The 17437-nt window shown below is 40.9% G+C and overlaps 1 protein-coding gene and 1 long non-coding RNA gene across 5 annotated transcripts in view; one reads left to right on the top strand and one right to left on the bottom strand.

The window, feature by feature from the left end:
* LOC307209422 overlaps positions 1–17437 on the top strand; it is a 55429-nt gene that overhangs the window by 26033 nt on the left and 11959 nt on the right. The gene's annotated exons all lie outside the window — the stretch shown is intronic.
* CACNA2D2 (calcium voltage-gated channel auxiliary subunit alpha2delta 2) overlaps positions 1–17437 on the bottom strand; it is a 544797-nt gene that overhangs the window by 22801 nt on the left and 504559 nt on the right. For all 4 annotated transcript variants that reach the window (XM_079964404.1, XM_079964403.1, XM_079964402.1 and 1 more), the window contains 4 exons: positions 15486–15546; positions 7390–7487; positions 5258–5348; positions 4265–4327 (listed from right to left, as the gene is read on the bottom strand). In XM_079964404.1, the coding sequence (XP_079820530.1) occupies positions 4265–4327; positions 5258–5348; positions 7390–7487; positions 15486–15546 (313 nt within the window). The remainder of the gene's footprint in view (positions 1–4264; positions 4328–5257; positions 5349–7389; positions 7488–15485; positions 15547–17437) is intronic.

Consider the following 17437-nt stretch of genomic DNA (forward strand, 5'->3'; position numbering starts at 1 on the left):
TACAGTTTTCATTTTGCACAGAGACAAGTTCTTGGCAAACCCACCCTTTTTGCAGCCCCAGGCAAACAGAGGACCAGGAAGTCTACCAGGCCCCTTTCAAGCTGCATTTGGTTTAGTGAATCAAAAGTTACGCGGGCACAATTCATTGTCTACTGTCAGCCTTTAAAGATAATTACACGCTTTCAGAAACCTCTAAAACCACAAGGGTCACAGAATCACAGCGATGATTAAAACTTAATAGTTGGCAGCCTATATTCCTTTGAGCATCAAGGGCACCTGAACCCAGTAAATTACCACTAATAATTTCCCCCTGAAGGAGGTAGTTGGGAATACAAATCTATTTTGTCGTCAGGAAAAGTGTTGTGAGGGTCTTATTAACCAGAAGTGTCCTTCAGTGACACAGGCTGCAAAGTTGTTAGTGGGTACACTTTGACATTACCTTTTGCTCCTTGTGCTAAAAAGAAGGTCATTCAACACCTTAAAAGAACATATCAAGGAATGCATTTGCTGGACACCCAAAGTAATGTGGTACCATTAGTATTCTGTCTACCTCAACAGTAATTTTTGGAAACCTAACAATGCCAACCTTGGATTGGCATGGTTGGCATTGTTAGGTTTCCAAAAATTACTGTTGAGGTAGACAGAATACTAATGGTACCACATTACTTTAAATTAAATCCAAGGCAGACCTTTTAACATCACAGTAATCCAAGGCAGACCTTTTAACATTAAATCCATTAAATCCAAGGCAGACCTTTTAACATCACAGTAATCCAAGTTTATGCACCAACTACTGGTGCTGAAGAAACTGAAATTGACCAATTCTATGAAGACTTACAACACCTTATAGAAGTGACACCAAAGAAGGATGTTCTTCTCATTATAGGGGATTGGAATGCTAAAGTAGGGAGTCAAGAGATAAAAGGAACAACTGGCAAGTTTGGCCTTGGAGATCAAAACGAAGCAGGGCAAAGGCTAATAGAGTTCTGTCAAGAGAACAAGCTGGTCATCACAAACACGCTTTTCCAACAACACAAGAGACGACTCTACACATGGACATCACCAGATGGGCAGCATCGAAATCAGATTGATTATATTCTCTGCAGCCAAAGATGGAGAAGCTCTATACAGTCAGCAAAAACAAGACCTGGAGCTGACTGTGGCTCAGATCATCAGCTTCTTATAGCAAAATTCAAGCTTAAACTGAAGAAAGTAGGAAAAACCACTGGGCCGGTAAGATACAATCTAAGTCAAATCCCTTATGAATACACAGTGGAAGTGAGGAACAGGTTTAAGGATTTAGATTTGGTGGATAGAGTGCCTGAAGAACTATGGATGGAGGCTCGTAACATTATACAGGAGGCAGCAACGAAAACCATCCCAATGAAAAGGAAATGCAAGAAAGCAAAGTGGCTGTCCAATGAGGCCTTACAAATAGCGGGGGAGAGAAGGCAAGCAAAATGCAAGGGAGATCGTGAAACATACAGGAAATTGAATGCAGATTTCCAAAGAATAGCAAGGAGAGACAAGAAGACCTTCTTAAACAAGCAATGCAAAGAAATAGAGGAAAGCAATAGAATGGGAAGAACCAGAGATCTGTTCAAGAAAATTGGAGATATGAAAGGAACATTTCGTACAAAGATTTCCATAATAAAGGACAAAAGTGGAAAGGACCTAACAGAAGCAGAAGACATCAAGAAGAGGTGGCAAGAATACACAGAGGAATTATACCAGAAAGAAACGGATGTCTCATATACCCCAGGTAGTGTGGTTGCTGACCTTGAGCCAGACATCCTGGAGAGTGAAGTCAAATGGGCCTTAGAAAGCACTGCAAATAACAAGGCCAGTGGAAGTGATGGTATTCCAGCTGAACTATTTAAAATTTTAAAAGATGATGCTGTTAAGGTGCTACACTCAATATGCCAGCAAGTTTGGAAAACTCAGCAGTGGCCAGAAGATTGGAGAAGATCAGTCTACATCCCAATCCCAAAGAAGGGCAGTGCCAAAGAATGCTCCAACTATCGCACAATTGCACTAATTTCTCACGCTAGCAAGGTTATGCTTAAAATTCTACAAGGAAGGCTCAAGCAGTATGTGGACCGAGAACTCCCAGAAGTGCAAGCTGGATTTAGAAGAGGCAGAGGAACCAGAGACCAAATTGCAAACATGCGCTGGATTATGGAGAAAGCTAGAGAGTTCCAGAAAGACATTTACTTCTGCTTCATTGACTATGCAAAAGCCTTTGACTGTGTCGACCATGGCAAACTATGGCAAGTTCTTAAAGAAATGGGAGTGCCTGATCACCTCATCTGTCTCCTGAGAAATCTCTATGTGGGACAAGAAGCTACAGTTAGAACTGGATATGGAACAACTGACTGGTTCAAAATTGGGAAAGGAGTACGACAAGGCTGCATTTTGTCTCCCTGCTTATTTAACTTATATGCAGAATTCATCATGCGAAAGGCTGGGCTGGATGAATCCCTAGCCGGAATTAAGATTGCCGGAAGAAATATCAACAACCTCAGATATGCAGATGACACCACCTTGATGGCAGAAAGTGAGGAGGAATTAAAGAACCTTTTATTGAGGGTGAAAGAGGAGAGTGCAAAATATGGTCTGAAGCTCAACATCAAAAAAACGAAGATCATGGCTACTGGTCCCATCACCTCCTGGCAAATAGAAGGGGAAGAAATGGAGGCAGTGAGAGATTTTACTTTCTTGGGCTCCATGATCACTGCAGATGGTGACAGCAGCCACAAAATTAAAAGACGCCTGCTTCTTGGGAGAAGGGCAATGACAGGCCTAGACAGCATCTTGAGAAGTAGAGACATCACCTTGCCAACAAAGGTCTGTATAGTTAAAGCTATGGTTTTCCCAGTAGTGATGTATGGAAGTGAGAGCTGGACCATAAAGAAGACTGATCGCCGAAGAATTGATGCTTTTGAATTATGGTGCTGGAGGAGACTCTTGAGAGTCCCATGGACTGCAATAAGATCAAACCTCTCCATTCTGAAGGAAATCAGCCCTGAGTGCTCACTGGAAGGACAGATTGTGAAGCTGAGGCTCCAGTACTTTGGCCACCTCATGAGAAGAGAAGACTCCCTGGAGAAGACCCTGATGTTGGGAAAGATGGAGGGCACAAGGAGAAGGGGGCGACAGAGGACGAGATGGTTGGATAGTGTTTTCGAGGTTACCAGCATGAGTCTGACCAAGCTGCGGGGGGCAGTGGAGGACAGGAGTGCCTGGCGTTCTCTGGTCCATGGGGTCACGAAGAGTCGGACACGACTAAACGACTAAACAACAACAAACAATGCCAACAGTTATGGCTTTTCCCATCTGCCTTGTCCCACCCTCCAGCCCAAGGAGCCTTCATAAGGGAGCTGTTTCCAGAGGAAGAACTATGAGGCGAGAGAGACTCTGTTTGCCATGGGGGGGGGGGGGCTGGTTTCACCTGTGTGGCTTCACCTCCAGCCCAAGGAACCTTCAGAAGGGAGTTGCTGCCATGGGCATTATGCGATTGTGTATTTTAATAAGATGAACAGAAGGTGTGGAGTGTCTGCGTGCATGAACTTCACAGCGCTTAGTTTATCTTTTAGTTGCTATTTTGTTAATGTTGTTAATAGTGTTTTATGGATTATAAGTGCTGTATTGATTTGTTAATCCTATGACTTTTGCTTTAATTGTTATGTTTAGCTTTTTTTAGTTTCTTGATGTGTTAAAAGTGTTTTATAGATTATATCTGTTTCATTGGAAATTTGTTAATTATTCGGTATGATTTATGCTGTATTTGTGATGTTCTATTATTGTTTGAAGGCTGCCTTGGATTCAGTTGAATTAAAAATGACATAGAAATACTGTATAATCAATCAAATAAAAATCAAATCAATTCGGATGTTAGAAATGCTTAAGAGGACAAGTGCAATAAAATGTACATAAAATACATATAAAATATGTTTATTTCAATGTAGCTTGACACGGATAAAAATGCGTAAAACATTTTTCGTATAGACATGACAGTGCATGAACATTTGCACCCTTAAGGAAGTAATTAAACTGTTGCATTAGTTTCACTGGGACTTGGGCTGCAATGTAACTGTAGTTACCTGGGAGTAAGCTCCACTTCAGTCAACAGGACTTACTTCTGAGTAGATGTGGTTAGGAGTGTATCCTTAATCATTACTAACTCTAGATTATGGTAGATTGGGGCCACTAAATGCTAAACACATTCTCTTCAGCTACAGATAATACAACACTTGTCACTTACTTGTTAGGGAAGACGCGTGTGATACCACCATCTGTGGCAACAAACACAGCTAAGAGGCTATACCTATAGAAAGGCAGAGATAGAAGGTTACAACCTCAAGCAATATACCAAAGTTCTGCTTCTCATCAATTTGTCTTTGCCCTGCACCTTTAGCCTATGTGTTGATCATTATAACTGTGGTAGGTATGGTTTGTGTTTTCCGCCCTTTGTTTTCATTTTGTATTATCTTCAGTGCATTTTTACAACTCACCATGAAGTTGTTATATTTTAACATTTGAAAAAAAAAGTGTCCATACCCTTGAGTACCCCCAGAAAAAAGCACCAATCATATTGTATGTTTATGTTGTGAACCTCCCTGAGATCTCCAGATGAAGGGCGGTATAGAAAATTAATAAATAATAAAAGGGTGTGTGTGCATTTAGGTTATATTGCCCCCTGGGAATGGGAGTGGACAAACTTTTGAAAATGAAAAACTTTTATCAGATTTTATACTGAACTGAAAGAACTTCTAAATGGTCAAGTTACCATGTAGTTTAAGTTGTGACTTGCAGTTTAGCTTGAATAAAATTTTAACTTGTCTTCAACTTTAACTGGTTTTAAATTTACCCTCTAGCTTTGATAAACTAAACTAGTTTTCACTGGTTTTATACTGAATGGAAAGCTGAAACTTTCAGCTGAGCCTTAAAACCTTCCGCTTAAAACCTCACCTAGCCCTTTTAACATAGGAAGACTTAAATCCACGTTAAGCTTGTTCTTAAAGCTAATCCTATTTTCAAAAATCTAAGATGACTAGGTCTGTATCGTGTAGAGTTATATATTAGTTGGGTTTCCTTTTATCCCTTCTCCAGAACTGACCAATTGTATAGGCCTGCTAGCCTCTCAGAAGAGAGTTTCAGGGTGAACACTGCTTTCTTCCCAGCTGCAAAATACTCTTGTTGGGGCACCAAAATGCTCCCAGTGTCTGAAAGAGCATTGAAATGAAATTGTATTTACGTGTTAAGGTCTTGGTCCTTCCACACTCTTTCCGCCAGCTGTTGGGTGATTCCTGTGTCCAGGATGAGGTTGTGAAGGAGGAAGTTATCACCTTGAAAGAGAAAGAGAGAAATGTTTCCAATCCAGAGTCTTGCTTATTGAATATCCCCTGAGGAGGGCTCCACTCCATTTTAAAGTATGATGGTGAAGAATCCTCTTTGCCTTCTACTCTTGCTTGCCTTTTCCCTCTCTCCTTGCATAGCCACCTTTTCACTTGTTTCAGCAGCAACTTAAACTGCATCGGAAAACAAGGATACTGCAAGGTGTGCAGTGGACCCTTTCAATGCTCACTGGTTAGAATGCCCTGCAGAGGTTGCCTTTAGCTGATAAGCTTCTGAGGTTGCTGTGTGATCCTTATAACTTGATTAGTTGGCTATGTATATTAAGTTATATATGTTCACAAAAGTAATAAACCTTAGAGTACATGACCAGCTCTACTAGTGCATCCCAGTACTTTCTAGTGTTATGCTAGTTTTGCAATGTTGTCAATGACTCTCCTCTCAATCCTGGAAGACCTACCAACTCTGCTGGTAACCTGTTGCACCTTGGCTTCTCCAGCTCTGCTGATGTCTCTCAAGTTAGAACTCTCTTACCTAAGTTGTCCTGGTAGGACAGGCAGCCTCTGGCATAATTCTCCACATTACTGCTGCCACCACATGGTAGGTCTATGTCCCCTTTTACTTGACTTAATAGAGGTGGGCACCACTGGCAGAGAGAGTCTAGGTCATGTATGATGGAGAACCTGCGGGTCCTTCAGATTACAGCTCCCATAATCCTTGAGCATTGCTGAGGCTGATGGGGGAAGTCCAACAACATTTGTGGGCAACAGTTTTCCCATCCTCCACCCCATCCTAGAGCATCTCTTAGCGCTGCTACTATGCGGGGCACATTTCCTTCCCAGTTGTTTCCTACGTGCATTGCCCTGTGGGAAAAGACTCTGAGCCTTTCCTGGCCCTCTTTTGTTTCATGCGATTGCCACAGACGTCTGCCAGCTAAGCCACATAGTTCTCTGCCATGTGGGCATGGACTTTGAGACTGCTTCAATTTCTCAGTCACGCTGAGTGCAGCAATGAAACAAAAGCTTAAAAGTGGCATTTCAGTTATAGGCAGGATTGGAAGGGGACTTCTAGAGGTTGTTGTCACCAAACTAAGGATACTTTAGGTGATAGACTTAAAAAAATAATAATTCATACACAGAGGGGAGTGATAGTCCATAGGCTTCTTACCTTATTTTCAGTGCTGAATTGCGTTATCACTAGAAAATTTAACTGATGTTTAATAGCAGGCTGTTTTCTTGCAATGCAATCTCACTGTTTTTATGCTATCCCTGGAAATTGATTTGTCTGCCTTGGTTGGAGATTTGTCTCAGGAACAGACCGGTTTTATACATGAGGTACTTTTGTGAAATGTGTACTACTAACATTAGAATCAGAGAGCAACAGCCTTATATGGAATATGACCTGGTCCAAACCAGATCACAACTAGAGTACCTGCTGATGGTCACATTTATGCTTGACAAACTGCATTACTCAGTGACTGTGCTTGCAATCCGAGACACCCTTTCCTGGGAATAAGCCCCATAGAATTCAATGGAGTTTGCTTCCAAGTGGATATGCCCAGTATTTCATTGTGAACTTAGGGGTTTCATTCATCATTTGCATCCTTCTTTCATGACACTAGATAACTGATACTACAATCTTCCCCAGAGAATAGTAACCCACCCCAATTCTTTCTTCATAGGGTGCACACTATCTAAATCAGGTGTGGGAAAACTTTGCCCCTCCAGGTGTTGCTGAATTACTGCTCCCATGTTCCCTGGACATTGGCCATTCTTGCTAGGGCTGATGGGAGTTGTGGTTCAGCAACATCTGGAGGGCCAAATGTCCCCCCACTCTTGATCCAAATAATTTTTATTTTTTGGGAAAACATAAACTTTGCTCCATTTTTTAAAAAACAACAACATTTAAATGCATATCTTTTAAAGCAGAAGCACACTTTTGCTTCTGGGTTTTTCCTTGGTTCTCTCACCCAAACAGTGCTGAGTGTTTCTTGAGAGAGGGCTGAGTCTCCACTGCAGGCCCTGGGATACTTACATTGCTTGGAGTCAGGCGTCACCTTTTCCATGAGGGCGATAAAGTTTTCCAGGAATTCAGTGTTGTTATCCGACTGGCTGAGGTCTTTGCAATATTCTCTGGGATTATGATGAAAAGATTTGTCGTTTGGAAGGATGAAAAAGTTACTGTCAGTTTTCTTCCTCTCAGAACTGCTATAATCATGACTTTGTGTGCAACGTAGGTGAGGCTGTTACCCAGTCATGTTGCTGTTGTGCCTAAGAGAACACTCTCAATACTGTCTGCATACATGTTTGAGATAGGAGTGGTGGGGGATTCCTGTAAAGATATTTGTCCTGTCCATGAGCAAGGCTGTGTGAGACATCACTACTTGTGTGCACTTGAAATCTATTTGTACAAATGCATTTAAACGTGGGAATGTGAGGAGGAGGAAGTAAGTGTGGAAAAGGATATGTGTAAAAACCCAAAATACCTTAAAAACAGATCTTCATATAGAAGATACTCATATGCTGTTCTGTATGACTTGGGCTCAATTTGGAACATAAGTGGATACAGATTGTAATCATTATTTATCTCCTGCCTTTCCCCCCAGGTGGCTTACAGATAAATTAGATGGCACTGTGCTCAATAAAGGTGGTATTTGGGTTTCCCACACTGCTATTATAGTGCCTCTCAAGAATATTAGAAGACTATTAAATAATGTGGGGCTGATCTATGGAGGAATAGTGGGAAGTCTGGGGAATTTAATGACCGTATAAAAATCTGTGGCATTCACTCATTCCTGTTATTGACTGATGCCACCCATCACCATCTGAAACAAGAAGAACACTATGAATACTGTGACTGCTTCTCTTCTGGATTTGTGTAGCAATTGCGCTGCTATTCTAAGAATTCAGTTGTTTAATTAAACTCCTTTAATTCCCCAACTCGGTGCCCTCCATGCTGGCTGGGGCTGTTGGGAGTTGTAGTCTAAAACCTTTGGAGGGTATCAGGTTGGAGAAGGTTGCTGTAGGGAAGGTAGCTTAATTAACCATGATACTTGCTTGAACCCCTTTAGGTTTAGAAAGACTGTGGCAAAAGAAGGCCTTCTTTCCTTCAAGCTCATCTATTTTTGTGAAGTTCCAGAACTGTCCTTTATTCTGATTTTCAATATGGCCTCTGCAGAAGCTTTACAGAGCTTTACAGCTCTCGTAAGAAAAAAAAAAACTTCTGTTTATAAACAAGTACTGTTCTACAAAAATGGAAACTTTGCTAATCAGGATGGTTATAGATTTATATACAGCTTTGGAAAACAGGTATGGGGGACTGTAGTTTCACCTGTGCAGTTCTAGCAATAGGTTTTCTTCTTATCCATCATTTTATCTACATTTGGTCACAGCTTTATTTAACTCTGGTTTCTTTGGTCTCTTTTTAAGCACAGCTAAATAAATATGACTCCTTCATGTATGTAATGAGATCCCACAGTGGGAAACTTAGGATTCAAAGATGATATAACTAATGCCTATATTAATCCTAGTAGGACTTCCAGTAGTAGCAGGTCTCTCTAGAGCAGTGGTGGGCAACCTTTTTAAGGTCAAGGGCTGCATAAGAGCCTAGATGGAAGATGAAGCCCTCTGGCTGTAAAGCACATAGCTCCCTGTGAAGCCACAATACTGGATAATGATGTCTGATTGTATTCATACCATACTGGCTTCCATTACAAGCTAATGCAATTTAGGTTTCTGGGATACAGGCATTATGAATGATACAACACTGTAGTCAAAGAAGCATGACTTTTTATGTATTTGAGAATAATACTCCTGCCTCCTAAATGAAAGTAACTCTGACTAGAGATGGGTGAATGTGTCAATTTCAGTTTCTTATTTTTCAAATCTTGAGTTTGGGTCTCCACATTTCCACATCTGTTTGAGATTCCCCCCCCCCAAGTTCCAATGAAAATTTATCAGCATTTTAGTGCACATTTCTAATACATATACATTTTTGTATGCAATTTTGCCTACATTTTTGCAAAGCAGTTTCCCAGAATATAATGCATTTTGTGATATTTTCACTATTATATGTATTTATGGACACACTTTTTCTCTAATACATACCTTTTTGTACACATTACTTGGCTGGAGAACTGCACTGCAAAATTAGGTAGGTTTGCCTTTAAATGTGAACTGAATTGAATATCTCCCATCCCTATCCTTAACTCGCTTGTGTTAGGTTCTCCCTAAGAAGCAAGTGCATCCCCAAATAAACAAAATAGAAAGATACAAGGATGAGCCATGGCTGTCTACAAATGAAAGATGTATACACAGCGCAAGTCACTTATATAATGTGCCACTTTATGCAGGCCTAAATCTTTTTCATTGAGACTAGTCCAGCCAATCAACTTGCTTTGCTCATTTTGAACAATCATTCTGAGGTTCCTTCTTTGTATGCTTTCCCTACAGTACATTTACTGCTTCCTACATTGGCTTTAACTGTTTCACCACATACTTTTCTGCAAATAATTATTTCTGACTCTAACCCTAAAGAGCAATGGACTGAGGATGGAAAGAACTACAAGTTAGCACGGCACATCCGAGTTTTCCCAAACATGTGTTAGCAGCTAATAATAATGCGAGCGCTGGGCATTTACAAAAGAGAATCAAAAGGAAGAGGAGATGTTTACTCCTTCATCTGCTCCCTCTATCCACCACACCTACCCAGTCGCCAAATCTCTCTCCTTTCAGTGGTCTTAGGAGGCAGGCAAGAGTAGTTGTTGGGAAGGATCAAGCCCACCACTACTTTTTATATGCAGATATGCACCTCAACCTTGCACGAGTCATATGACGCAGACATGGGACTGGGAACTCTGTGTTTCCTTTAGAAAGTGTCCTTTCTCCTCATCTCTTCTCAGGCTTATTGAACAAAGCAGGAAGAATATAAGTGGAGCACACTGTAATCCAGTAGGCAGACAGACTAGCAGCAACAACTGTCCAAATTGCATTCACCATGTGTTGATGTATACACAGACATGCAAACACATAGGAAATGCCTTCTGATTCAACTGTGCACCCAGGAGCACCGGTAAAGTGAGCAGGACCATAATGCAAAGGGGGAAAGCGGCAGATTAAGCACTTGGTGACTGGAGTATGAAGGGCTGTGCTTAGCAGGCAATGAGCTTTGAGGCAAGATGGCTCAGTTTCTTGCATGAATTGAACTGTAACTTTGCACATGGGACTCCCTTTGTTATCGTCCTTTTGCAAGAGAGGAATAACGATACTCACCTGGACAGAATTTCTGGTGTGCCATTTGGCTTCACTTTTGAATGTTACTGAATTTGAAAGCTGCTTCTCCCATGAAGCTTCGCACTTCAAGGAAATGGGGGGACATGATAGTAGTGAGTGGAGAAGGAATGCATGAGAGAAAACCCTGAGGATCTGTTTCATTTGTGGAACAAATCAATATTCCATAGTGCACAGACGTTCTCTGGACAGTAACAGAGAACCACCCTTCACCCACAGCAAAAAGAGAACAAGGTGGGCAGCCATGCTTTGGGTAGGAAAGCACATCCTTCATATAGATTGATAGGGGCTAACTCTAGACTGTAGAAGGGCATGTATTTTCAGTACAGACTTGTATCCTCTCTCTCTTAAAAAACAACCCTGCCCAAGTGATAATTCGTGCTCTTACAGACCCCACACTTCTAATGGGTTGTTGTCTATCAGGATTGCCTCCCCAGAGTGTGTGTTTGCATGCCTGCAAGTATATAAAAGACGGAGAATTATTTATTACAGAGATCCTGCTGCAAATAACAGCTCTGTATTTGGCATTATGCCAGTACACTTCTGTCTCTGGAAGCTTTCCAAGAGCTGCAGCTGTGAAGTTCTTGTGAACATTTTTCACTTGCTGGCTTTGCATTGCCAGTAGCTAATGGCTAAGGATGGCGAGAGTGAGAGTGTGCCTGGCCTCATTCCTCACTGCCTCTCAGGAGTAAAAAGTAAAGGCGGACATTCATTTAGAGGGCTCATGACAGCACACCATTGCATTTTCTGATGCTAGAAAAAAAAGAGAATTTACTGAGTTTGCCAATCACAGTTTATGGTAGCTCCAGAGGCCTTAAGGGTTTCTCACAGCTGACAACACTGGGAGAAAAAATCCCCTACATACGGGGCTTTTGAGAAAACTGCTGAATGAATATTCAGGCATTAAGGGGCTCATGCAGTGAGGGGAGAGTGTGGACATGCTAGTTGACCCCAGCTCTTCCTTTTGCCTCCCCCTTGCTGGCCCTGCCACCCTCCCATCATTGGAGGAAAAGTTCCATACCAGGAAAAGTTCCATACCAGGAAGCCTACACAAATACAGCTGGCTTTCTGCTGTAGACCCTCTTCTCTTGTCCAACACAGAGAAGGCAATGGGAACAGTCAGGCCATCTTCACCTTAACTCATGTAATGCTAAATAGGTCTTAAAATAAACCTAATAAGAAGGCTTACCCAGTGGGTGAGGGCCATGTTTCTAGGTCACCTCCAGACTGCCACTATTTTGCAGGAGGGATTTAGTCACAAAAATGACACAGACACAGGCTTGGCCCAACCACAAAGTGGCAGAAGCCCACGAGGCAGTGCATCTATGGGTGCCCCGTCGCCTCTGGCACTGGCGATGACTTGGCATCTAAATCTTGGAAGATCTCACCAGAAATTGGTGCCACTTTTCTGATGGTGGAGGTGGGGGCAGGACTGGGCAGCACATCCAGTTATGTCTCAAGCAGTGAAATGGGATGCACTGCCCCTGCAGAAAAATGCATTAGAAAGTGTGGGATAATTTTTGATTGACAGAAAGATGTGTAACCTCTACGCAAGCAAGTCAGGATGAATGCTGAATCAAGAGCAAACACCATTTATAACCTACACACCAGCTGTGTTCAAGGAAATCAGGATGATACTCGGGACTGGGGGGTACAACTCAAACCAATGGCTTCAAGTTACAAGCAAGGAGATTCCGACCAAACATTCAGAAAAACTTTCTGACAGTAAGAGCTGCTTGGCAGTGCAACAGACTCCCATGAGAGGTGGTGGACTCTCCTTCCTTGGAGGTTTTTAATTAGAGGTTGAATGGCCACCTGTCATGGCTGCTTTAGCTGAGATTCCTGCATTGTGGGGGTTGGACAAGATGACCCTAGGATCTCTTCCAGCTCTAAGATTCTATGATTCTATGCTGAATAGACAGGGCAAATGGAAGAGCCTCTAACTCGCAAAGCAAGAGCAAATCCACTTTATTCCCTGCTGTATCATACTGCTCCCAAGGAGGTAATCAGCGTGCATATCTTGTTAAGTTTGGCTTTCACAGAAAGCCTAAACCCTGAAGTAATTGTGCTTCAGTGTTCTGGAGACCACACAATCAATTCCTCAACAAGTATCAGATGTTGTGTAATTGAAGTCATTAACTGGTCAAACCAAGGAAGCTATATATCCATCATAGTGACTGGGCAATTACCTGTTGCGTTGCACTCACATTGTGAATCACTGGAGGTGCTAGGTTCATCAGTGCATGTTGCTTCTGTTACTTACTTCAATCTCATTAATACACTGTAGTTGAGCCAAATTCTTGCTGCATTTCTCTAATGAGGGCTGAGAAAAACAGCAGTAGATGTACAGCAATACAGTGCACTCCACTTATACACCCCGTATGTTTTTATGGACAGGCCTTTGTATTGAACAGGCACATTTTTTTGCACTCAAATGTTTCAAGCCAACTGTTTATACTTCCTACCTGCCAGATTCTGGAAAATGAATTCAAATAGCACTTAAAATATACTTGTAAGAAGAGATTGAATAAGAGTCAGGCCTCACCTGTAAATGTCTGTAATCACATTTTAGGAGAGGCAGCTGAGAGGCAAAGCTATTTTACTCTGCTAATTTCCTGACTTTCCATCAATATATTGCAAGTCCTCCTACGTTGAGTATAAAATCATCTTGGCTGTCCACATAATTTTGTTTCTCAAAGACCTAGAAGTACACAACACTGCATCCACCAATATATCTACACAAATGTGTACAGATATATGTGCTTGCACGCCCACAAATAGATCATTAGTGATATATGGTTTCTGAAAATTACCATGGACTATTGGCCATATTAGTATTGATGAGATATCATACAGTCTCATTAGTATGCTGTTTGGTATTATTGGTGTTAAAGGGCTAACAGATGGTGCAGCTGAAACTCAAGTGCTATCATGTGACCTTCTGTATTATGACTTGACGGAACAGGAGTCTGTTTGTTCCGATGTAGCAAGAGACCTGATTAGACATTGTGTTGTAACGAATATTTTCCGAAGAATTTGTTTGCAGTTTTCTGGTTTCTATTTATAGAAAAAGTCTAACAAAATTGTAAATTTCCTAAAAAACAACAACATTAGATTCATGTATACATTTCACATTAGTGTGACTTTGAACACTGATTTGGATGCCGACTATGTAAAGCTCTTCAATTATAGTATGGATGCTAGTGATGGACTGCTGCTCACAGCACAGAGATGGGGAACTTGTGAGTTCCCAGAAGTTGTTAGACTACAGCTCCCATCAGCCCTGACCACTGACCATGTTGGCAGGGGCTGATGGGAGTTGGAGTCCAACATCTGTTCACCTCTTACGCTATTATGTTCTCACTGATTATGCTTTGTATAAGAGAAGCATCTTAGAATAGTAAATCTAATAGTTGTATAAATAAAAGTTAGAAATCAACACACCCTCTTCAGTATTATTCTTTTCTGTACAAAGCTGAATTTGTGGAGGGTTACCAAACCCATGTGATGTACAGAAATTCTCTTCCATTTTTAAAAATACCATATTAAAGATAGGAGGGACTAATAGGATTTCACCATTTCACTACCCAGATGCCAAATGTAACATCAGTTTATTGGATTTTGGCTGACGTTTGCCAATAAACCCCCTTCTCTGTCTCCCTATGGCATTTCTATCTTGGCTTGCTTTGATAGCTCATGGCAGCAGCCATCGTTATTTGACCTTCCAATTTTACCCTCAGAACAACTCTGTCAGGTATGTTAGGCTGAAAGAGAACCCAAAGTCGCTCAGTGAGCTTCATGACTAAGGCAGGCTTATGAAAGTGGCTTCGTGATTTTTTTACATATAGCAGTAGACTATTTTATCATTCCTACTGTATTAATATGGCCTCACAAAGGTCTTTAGCAATATTGAATCATGTACATTTTGAAAATGCTTTCTGAACAACACAGTGTCTTTATGAAAGCTTGGAAGTATTTTCACTAATAAAAATAGTGCAGTGAGTGAGTGATTCATGCTATTGTGGTGTTGTTTATCATTAGGTATTTTTAAATTTTGGTATTTGTGAAATCCAAAAACATAAACAAAAGTGACCCAGACCTATAATTTCTTTCTTAGAAAAAAACTGGCAAAACACCAGTCTTGTGTTAAAAATCATTTGGTCAATAAATCATGGGTCAAACAAATGCTGTGTGATAGGTGCACCTAGTCAACTAAATCAAATAATGGGATATTTGGAGCAAACAACGATTTGGGGCGGAAAATATTGGCTGAAATCATTCAGTGGGAAATCTAGATGGCATTGCACATGATACTCCTGCCTTCCAAAGAGGGCTTTTGGCTTAGACAAACACTGTGTATTAGATATAAAAATGTATTTCAGATTTAACTAACATGATGGCATGATCTCAACATGATCCAAATAGGACTGACTTATTATTTTGTGAGTATTTTCAGAAACTATACCTATATATGTATGTGCACATAATATCTCATACGCAGGCATACATATATACTCTTCTTATGTAGGTGAGTGAACAGAAGGTGGGACCACTGCGCTGCCAACCACAGTGGCGTCTCAACAAGGTGCAGGTGGCAGCTGTAGTCTCAGAGTGGCACACAGGCAGACGACAGACACAAAAAAGAAGGAAAGGAAAATGACCAAGACTTTGGCACAATGAGGAGGTGTCAGCTCAGAAGGGTGGGAGTGATGAAGTAGAATATTTAAAAGGTGTGGCAGGGAGGGAAGTGGGGATGGGAAAGGGGGCTGAGTCAGTCCCAGGATCAGTGTTGAGGGGAGAGTGGTTGAATGGACACCTCAGCAAGCTCACACGCAAAGCTACCTTGGAGCAATGAATACATGTCCCTCGGACTCAAAGCTGTTTGGCAGCAGGTATTCAAAATCTGCAACAGAAAGGTAACGTTATCCGGCAGGGGTTTGAAATGAGGGAAGAAGAAGGCTTCAGTCTCAGAATGTGACAGAAGGTAGAAAAAGAGAAAAAGAAAAAGAGAAAGAGAGGAGTAAGGGGAGAGAGAGAAAGAGAGAAAGAGAGAAAGAGAGAAAGAGAGAAAGAGAGAGAGAGAGAGAGAGAGAGAGAGGGAGAAAATAGACAGGAATAAACAAAAGAGGCAAAACAACTGACTAGTTTTAACAAGAGAGAAAGGAGAGAAGATTCTTTGGTAACTAGCATCATACAAAGTTATAGCCAATATGGTGCCAACATTTGGAGGATTTTGATATTTTATTGTCTATATATATATATTTATATATATATTTAAAAATCATATAATTGAAATTAAATATGTTTGATAGATTGTATATGTATTGCTTTAGGGCTGTACAGTTACATATACACATATACACACATATATATCCTCATATTTATACATATACATATATATATGTATGTTTGGTAGGTTATATGGACATCTCTCTCTTATTACGATATTAACAACAAAAATAAACCACATGCTCTGCTCATACGGAAAGAGAATTACCAAAACAATATTTTGTAAGAAAAATTATCTTTCAGGCATCAACATGGCCAAACCAGGGTCCTTTATGAAGACAGTCCAACCAAAGACTTACCCATCAGATAGAGGTAAAATGCAATGCATTGTCAAGAGTGCAGCAGCTGCCTTCTAGCTGACAGTGGTCTCAAAGCACTGCAATAGCCATCCCTCCCTAGTCCAAACATAGAACACATCCTCCAGATTTCATAGGAGCAAACAGATGCAACCATAGCAAGCACAGAGCAGCATATGTGCTCTTCCAATGGTGAATTTCCAGCTCTATTGGCTGATGGCTTGAATTTGTCTTTCTACCTGCCTGTCAGTTTGTGATATGTCCAGTACTCTCTCTCATCTGCTTAACAGGCATTCAGCTTAAATGGCTTTATTAAAACAAAGAACTAGATGTGCAAACAGGGCATATGCTAGATTAAGTTAAAGCTGTGTCCAGATGAAAGTCTCCAGCCTATTTCTGAACAGAGAAATTGGGAAGATCATTTCACTGATTTTTCCCAGTGTGAGAGGAGAAATCCTCCATTTATTTCTCTAGAATGGAGAATGCCACCATTCACAGTGGCAGGTACAGTTTCTCCACCCCTCCCAGCCAGTTCTTTTTCTGATGTTGCTAGAAATGAATGCAGCCACAAATGTGTTGGCCACCTTGCCACCGATTTGCGTTCTCTACAACACCACAGATCGACTGTTATTCTGGGGCAGTTTGTGTTTAGATGACAGCCACCGCAAAAAAGAAAAGAAAAAGAATGATGGTGAATATTTGGAGAAAATTTTGCATTGTAGTCTTCCTTTTCTTAGGAATGTTTGGAGTGGGGGTGAGAGAAAAAGGGAAGACTCAAAAATATTCTCAGCAAAGGTAGTCTAAACAGCAGAAAAGAGCAGCTGTGAGGGGTGCTCAGCTGGAATGGCACAGTTGCTGAAGAAACAGCCAATTTACCAGTCTTCAAGGAAAGCAATAACTTGTATACCAGTTTGTTAAATTGTATTTTATTTTTCTACTGGCTGGATGATTTTCAGTGATGAGATGCAACAGAACACCTTTAATAGTTGTGTAGAAGATGGAATTTCAAGATAGAGATTTCTATATATATATATATATATATATATTTAAAATAAATTAGTAAGCATCATGCCTGGCCTTTCTATTGCAAAATAAATAAATAAAATAAAATAAAGCCTTGCTAAATGAGTCAGGCCTCCTCAATAGCCTGCTTCTTAAGGGAGAGTGTATTCTTATTTAGAATTGAACTATCCTTCATAGATCACCAGG

The sequence above is a fragment of the Podarcis cretensis genome (assembly GCF_951804945.1).
Source record: "Podarcis cretensis genome assembly, chromosome: 2".
Taxonomy (NCBI): Eukaryota; Metazoa; Chordata; class Lepidosauria; order Squamata; family Lacertidae; genus Podarcis; species Podarcis cretensis.